General features: G+C 62.5%; 1 protein-coding gene across 2 annotated transcripts; it reads left to right on the top strand.

Annotated features, from left to right (window-relative positions):
* The first annotated feature begins 202 nt into the window (after positions 1-202).
* Positions 203-988, top strand: H1-10 (H1.10 linker histone). Of its 2 annotated transcripts, XM_075714426.1 has the most exons (2): positions 203-285; positions 316-988. In XM_075714426.1, exons 1-2 carry the CDS (start codon positions 229-231, stop codon positions 892-894), a joined length of 636 nt encoding a protein of 211 aa, XP_075570541.1. In that variant the 5' UTR covers positions 203-228; the 3' UTR covers positions 895-988. The 2 variants fall into 2 exon arrangements, with proteins under 2 accessions (XP_075570541.1, XP_075570540.1); XM_075714425.1 differs by having other exon boundaries at positions 203-988.
* Positions 989-7,033: the final 6,045 nt, after the last annotated feature.

Below are 7,033 nucleotides of genomic sequence, written 5' to 3'. Positions count from 1 at the left end.
ACAAGTTGGAGCTGGCGGCGGACCAGGCTGTTGTTGTTCTCAACGTGGTCCGCCCCGCGCCCATATAAAGGGCGGCGGCGGCGCCCGCCCCGCCAGAGCGCGGCGGCGGCGGCGCGGAGCCGAGCGGAGCGGAGTCAGACAGCAGCGCGCCGCGCCGGGCCTCCGCCACGCCGCGGCTGCCCCTGCCCGCCCCCGCCTCCGTCCTGCGGCCCGAGCCCCCGCGGCACCATGTCGGTGGAGCTGGAAGAAGCCGATCTGCCTCTGACCGAGGCGGAGGAGGTGCCGGTCGCCCCGGAGAAGAAAGCGGCCGCTAAGAAGGCGAAAGGCGGCGGCGGGGGGGGCTCCTCGCTGTCGCCGTCGAAGAAGAAGAAGAACAACAAGAAAAAGAACCAGCCGGGCAAATACAGCCAGCTGGTGGTGGAGACGATCCGCAAGCTGGGCGAGCGCAATGGCTCCTCGCTGGCCAAGATCTACAACGAGGCCAAGAAGGTGGCCTGGTTCGACCAGCAGAACGGCAGGACCTACTTGAAGTACTCCATCAAGGCCCTGGTGCAGAACGACACGCTGCTCCAGGTCAAGGGCACCGGCGCCAACGGCTCCTTCAAGCTCAACAGGAAGAAGCTGGAAGGCGGCGGCGACGGGGGCGCGGGCAGCAGCGCCCACAAGTCCCACAAGAAGGCGACGGCCTCCACGTCCCGGCGGGCGGAGAAGAAGCCCGCGGCCAAGAGCAAGAAGCCCGACAAGAAATCCCACAAGAAGGGAGCCGGCGGCGCGGCGGCGAAGAAGGACAAGGGCAAAGCCAAGAAGGCCACCAAGAAGGGAGCCGCGTCCCCCGGGGGCAAGAAGGTGAAGAAGTCCGCAAAGCCCAAGGCGCTCAAGAGCAGGAAGGCATGAGAGCGGGGCGCAGGGAGCCCCCCGCCGCCCCCCGGACTGTGAGCCCCGCGGCACAGACTGCTCTGAGGACGGACCCCAGGGGACCCGCTTTGTCTTTGTGTTGCTGACTCGGCTCCGCAGCCGCCGCCGTGCGCGGTGAGCGGGGCTGCGGCTGCCCCAGCCCCCCCTCCCTCCCCTCCCCGCTCCGACGCCTCATTTTTTTTTTTTTTTTCTTCTTTTTTTTTCCCCCCCACCCCCATGCCCAGCCCCACCCCACCCCGCGGCTTCTCCCCGATCGCGCCCTTTTGTTTTCGGCCGTGCCCCTCCCCGCGTGTAGACGGTTCCCGGCCCCCCCCGCCCCCCCGGTGCTTCACAGGGTTTTTTCCCGCCCGGTTTCCATAGCAGCCATTTTGCGGCGGCGCCCCCGCTGCCCCCCGCGCCACGTGGGCCGGCTCCCGCCGCCCGGGCCCGCGCCGCGCCCCCGCCCCGCCCCTCCCGCCGGGCGCTCCGTGCCTGCTCGCAGCGATTTCGAAAAGCCACGGCGCCCCCTATTGGCTCCCGGCCCCCGGCGCCATGGCAACGGCCCGTCGGGCGCCAATTGGCAACCGCGGCGTCGGGGCGCTCTTAAAGGGCCGGCGCTCGCGGGCGGCCGCCCACCCCCTGGCGGGACAGCCTGCGGGGGGCGCGCGGGCCGCCGGTTCAGGTCGCATCTTCAATGGCCTTTATTTTTTTTTCTTTTTTTTTTAAATCGTTTTTGGGTCGGTTTTGGTTTTTTTTGGGGGGGGGGAGGGTGGGGGTTTTTTTGTTCGTTTTTTTTTTTTCTTTTCATTTATCGTCGTTTCAAATAAATTGTTAAAAAACGTCAAGCTATCCTGTGCTCCCTGCAGGCGCCGGGGAGCGGGCGGGGAGGGCCGGGGGCGAGGCGGGAGGGCCCGGCCGGGCCGTGTTGGTCCCGGGGGGCGGGGGGAGCTGCCCGGAGGGTCCGGATGTGGGTGCGCCAGAAGGGGCCCGGGGGGCTGCGGCGGGAGCCGCGCCGCGGGGGGGGGGGGGGGGGGGCAGGAGGAGAGGATGGGGGCTCCCCTGCCGTGGAGGCTGGGGACGAGAGGGGCCCCTGCGCAGCTGCGCTGGGCCGAGCTCCCGGAACAGCGCGGGGCTGCTGGCTGCCGTGAAGGGGTGCCCGCGGGGGGCACCCCGCAGCACACACCCGCACCCCAGTCGGCACCCGGCCTCCCGCGGCACCCGGCTTGGGCGGGCGGCTCCCAGGGCGCACCCCCGCCTCCACCCCTCGCTTCGAGCCCAGCTGCGGGAGCGGCTCCGCGGGAGCTGGGGCTGCCGCCGTGCGCACGCCCGCGGCCATGAGCGGCGCTGGGAGCGGGGCCCGCGGAGCCACCCCGCGCCTCCACGGCTGCGCCTATTTATAGCTCACACCGGCGAGGTTGCGTAAAGCCCTGCCAGGGATCTGGGCCATCTTGTGCCGCCGGGCTGCGGGGCGAGCCCGCAGCGCCCCGGGGGCCCTCGGCTCACGCCGGGCTTGCGGGAGAGGGAGGGGAAAGGGGCCCGACCCCGTGCTTGCTGTGCGGCAGGGGAGGGCGCGGGGCGGGAGGAGGTCCTGCAGCTGCACCGCGCCTCCCAGCGCGGCCCTGGTCAAGCCCGCAGCCGGGCAGCGCTGCCCCCGGGCCGCCCGAGCCATGGGTAACCCTCGCAGCAGGGCCCTGCTCAGCCGCCTCCGCCAGCGAGGGAGCAGAGCACCAAGCAGGAGCATCGCCCCAGAGCTGCTGCCAGCCCCTCGAGGTGCTGTACCCGGAGCATCCGTGTGCTCCCGGTGCCCGGGCAGCACAGCACGGATCAGCCCAATGCACAAGGCCCCCGTGAGAAGGGGACCGGAGGCACAGCAGCCAGCCAGTGCCTGGGGACGGCCCCAACCCCAGGCGACAGCAGGGCCCTTCGGCACTGCCAGGGAAGGAGCAGCCCCCATCCTCCAGTCCCTGTGCAGCTGCTTTATCCCTGTGTGCCTTGGAGCACAAGCAGGGAGAAGGGAAGCCAGTTTTACTCCCTGAAGAAAGGTCCATCAGCTAAATTCAGCAGGGGAAGCCAGCTGTGCTCCTGGAGGAGACCAGCGATGTTCTGCTTCTGGGAGGCTGCAGCCTCCCGCCGGGTGTGTATTTAGGACAGGCAGCCGCCAGGTCAGGCCAGCCACCATCCCGCTGCCCCTGCGAGTCCCACACCAAGCTTGAGCACCCACCAGCGACCTCGGGTACCGGCAGAGAGCTGCTGCATTCTGGCACTGATCTGCAGTTGTCTCCTTAGTCAATAGATGACACTGCAGCTTTTGAAGGGTTGGAGGGGATGCCATCACCCAGGTCTGGCTGCTCTTGCAGCCAGCAGCAGCGTTACAGCTGGCTGGAGCACGCACAGCTGCAGGTGGGGGGGTCTCCCCACTCCCAGGAGGGGTGGTCAGACCAACCGCGTCTCAGCAAGGGCACGGCTCTGCCCTCGGCACCGACCTGCGAGGCAAACTGCTCGACCGATAAGGAGCTGTGCCTCGAAGGTGAACTGCCAGTGGCATTCCTGTAGGCAGGTACTGGGCAGAGGGAAGGTGGCAGGGTGGTACGCCTCACCGGTCCCGCTGGAGCCCCCGCCTCTCAGTCAGAGGGGCTGGCAGCGTCTTAGATCACAGGCTGAGACTGCCAGGAGCTGTGATGCCGGAACATCCCCAGGTGAGCTCCTGTGGGTGCTGCCAGCCACGAGGGCCAGGCTCTGGAGAGAAACCCAAGCCCCAAGGACTTCCAAGGGCCAGTGGCTCCGGTCTTGTCACCCAGACAAGCACAGCCAGTCCCAGAGCTGCGGTACGCAGCTGGGGGAGACTCGGCTGCACATGGCGAGGTGCACAGCAGCCTCCTACAGCAGGCAGCTTCAGGTCCAGGTCTGTGCTTGTCTCGCCTTCAGATGCCCAAGAGAAGGCGGGGAAGAGCCCTGCAGCCTCCCTGCCCTCTCCTTGAGGGAAGCAAAGACCAACAGACACCCTTTCAGGCCCCTATGATCTCTGTGAAGGCTCTACTCAGCCAAGTCCTTCACATTTTGTGAGCTCAACTGCTCTGGTGCTACGAAGCATTTGGAAAAGCCAGGACCAGCGACGCCACTCCAAGAAGCCATGAGACCCATCTCTGGAGCTGCAGGCTTGAAGGTGACAAAGTCCATTCCAGCTTTTTAATAAAGACCAAGACTTCCACTCTCCGGGTCACGACAACGTTCAGATGTGAAGTTTAGGAGGTGATAAAGGCCAAGCACTTCAGCAATGCTTGGCAAGACAGACAGGATTTCCTTCTGTCTGCCTTGCAACAGCCCAGCTTTCCCAGCTGGTCTGTCATGTGGCTGGCCGAGGAAGCTCAGAACCCAAGTGGAGCTCAGTGTCAAGGGCACCACATGTGCCACCAGCTCCCAGTTATAGCCACAGGCATCACCCCGCCAGCCTGGGCAGAGCCACGCAATGGCTGGGGGGGCTACGGAGCTACTCAGCCGCAGGTGCGCAGTGCAGCAGCCCTGCCTGACCCTGGGCACCCCCAACTGCTTAGTACTCATTTCTACCTTTTGTTCTGGATGAGAAGTTTGGTAGGGCAGAAGCTGTACTGCCCTATGGAGACCAGCCCAGCAGCTCCAGTCCTGACCTACACCTTCCACAGCCCAGCATAGACCCTGCCAGCACCCAACCCTGACCACACTGGAAGTTGTCTAAGCCTCCCACAACCCCTCCTCCCAAACCCAAGCCAGGAGCAATGCTGGTTTGCAGCCCAGTCACCAGGACAGCAGCCTGGGAGATGTCCAACGAAGGGAGAGGGTGCTGGAGTAAGAAACAGACCCATGTCTCCAGGCCTCATCCTTCCTCCCCATCAGGATCAGCTTTTCCCATCTGACCTCAGGATGCCCATCTCTGCCTGCTTGCCCACATCACCCAGAGGGTCCTGGGGCAGCCCATGGGGTGGGGAAGGCACCTCCAGCACAGGGGGAAGGTCCTGGGTGCAGCCTCCCTCCTCCTCTGCTGCTCCCAGCCCAGGGGCAGCTCAGGCTTCCTGGCACCAGTGACAGCAACCCTCCAACGCGGCATTCCCATAGCAGGGAGAAGAGCCAGAGAAGGGTTTTATCCGCTCCTGCAGTAGAAAGACTATTTGTCTGAGTGAAGGGCAAGCAGGACCACTGCTAGGCCAGATCTGGTGTTTTACTAGTCCTTCCCTGCTTGGAGAAAACTGAGCCCAGACACCAACCTGCCACCAGAGCCTGCTCCCACTACCAGATTCAGTAGGTTTGGGGAGGTGACAAGACACAGCACATTCGACAGCATTCAACAGGGAACCAGTTTAATCAGATATTGGGTTTGCACCGTTCTTTTCAGTATCACAAGTTCTGCATTTTTCTAAGAAATACAAAGCACTCTCAGGTTGTACAGAACGCTGGTCCTGGAGAAAACAAGAGGGAGAGAACAAGACACTCTGATACAGACACATCGACCACCGGGCTGGGCAGCAGAAAGGAAACCCCCTGTCCCCACCTTGCCGACGGTGACAGTCACTTTACAGAAGGAAGAGAGATCCCGGGGGGCTGCGCCACAGCAGCAGGGCTGCAGCCAGGTGTCCCCCATCCACCCGAGGCCAGGGTACCCCAGCATAACCACGGGACACATCTGCACCCCCATTAGCACAACACTAATGAACACACCGCTTCCATGTTCCACAGCAGAGTGAAAAACCCTTTCAGAAAACTGGCTGACAAGCAGCCAGGTTCATCTACTCTAGATAATAATAAACTCAGAGCCAGGGTAAGTTACTTCATCCACAAGGTTAACAGCTGATTCAGCAGGTTGAACACATGCTACTTACAGCACATAAATAGAAGTTGCTTTTTTTTTTTTTAAAACTGAAAAAACACATTATGAAGGTCTACAGTCCGATTGCCTAGACAGTGCCGCATGCACACAACTATCGGCCTCCACAGAAGCGGGCTGCTCTGGGCAGCGAGGAAAGCTGTCTCTGCATCAGCTATTCCAGGCGTCACGGGACAGCTAGCCTGCCCCCGTGCTCGCATGTTATCCACAGCCATTAAATAAATATGGTACTAGCTAAGAGTGGGTTTTAATACAAACTCCAGGATTGTTTTTAAAAAGAAATATTAATCCATAGAGGTTTACAGTTAACAGATATCATTATCACTTTATTTCTCAGAACCAGAAATAGTATTGAACAAACAAAACAACAAAAAAAGATAGACACAGCATGTAATTTCCAGAAGTGCAACCAGGGTACAGGGTAGCTCTCAGCGACACGAAGGGCTTCTGCAGCCGGGAAAGGAGGGGAGCCGCGGCAAAAGATGGCAGCTCCCGCTCCCGGCGGGCGCCTGACCTTGCGACGCTCTCCGAGGGGATTTGTCACTGCACCCTCCGCCCCACCCCGCCAGCAGGACCCACAGCATGTGGGACCATGGAGTCCCCCAGCGCCCACTGAGCCAGGGAGCTGCGGGAAGGTGACTTTGCAGGGAGGTACCCCAAAATAAGAAACCTTAAAATAAATAGGACCAGAGCTTCTTTATAGTAGGCAATGCACTAGGTTTACCATGAACAAGACTAAGACTAACAGTCACTTCTTGCCAATGGAGAAACTTTTCCTCCTTTTCACATTTTCCAGCCCTCTGCCCTCCCCACTGCAGTACAGCCAGCACAGCATTGCTGGGGGGCCACAGCAGCAGCCAGTCCCATCCTCACGCTGAGGCGATCAGGGCCAGCTGGGGGGAGCCTGCACAGCCCCAGGGCTGGCAGAGGGGACAGGCAGATGGGGTACCCGTGTCCATCCCCATGCCAACCAAAACAATCCTCAGCAGCTACCAGCAGCTCTGCACCGTGACCCAACCATACGGCTTCAGATGCCACCACTGCCGACAGCTGTGATCCAGCTGTTTCCTCCAAAAGCACTTCTTCCAGAGGGAAGAGGGGCAGGGTGGGGGCACAAGCAGGGCCTGACCTCACCCATGCTCCCCCAGCACCCCGCCGCAGCCCAGGCCGGGGGGCTAGTGGGGCTGGCGGGGCACTGCCAGGGCTCACCACCCGGCCCAGGCTGGGGGGCAGGAAGGAGACCCCCAGTCCCACTGGGAGGGGAGGTGGGGCAGTGGTGAGGAG

The sequence above is a fragment of the Pelecanus crispus genome, chromosome 7 (genome assembly GCF_030463565.1).
Source record: "Pelecanus crispus isolate bPelCri1 chromosome 7, bPelCri1.pri, whole genome shotgun sequence".
NCBI classification, from domain to species: domain Eukaryota; kingdom Metazoa; phylum Chordata; class Aves; order Pelecaniformes; family Pelecanidae; genus Pelecanus; species Pelecanus crispus.
Note: the sequence above shows the minus strand (reverse complement) of the source record. Positions and strands in the feature narration are given on the sequence as shown.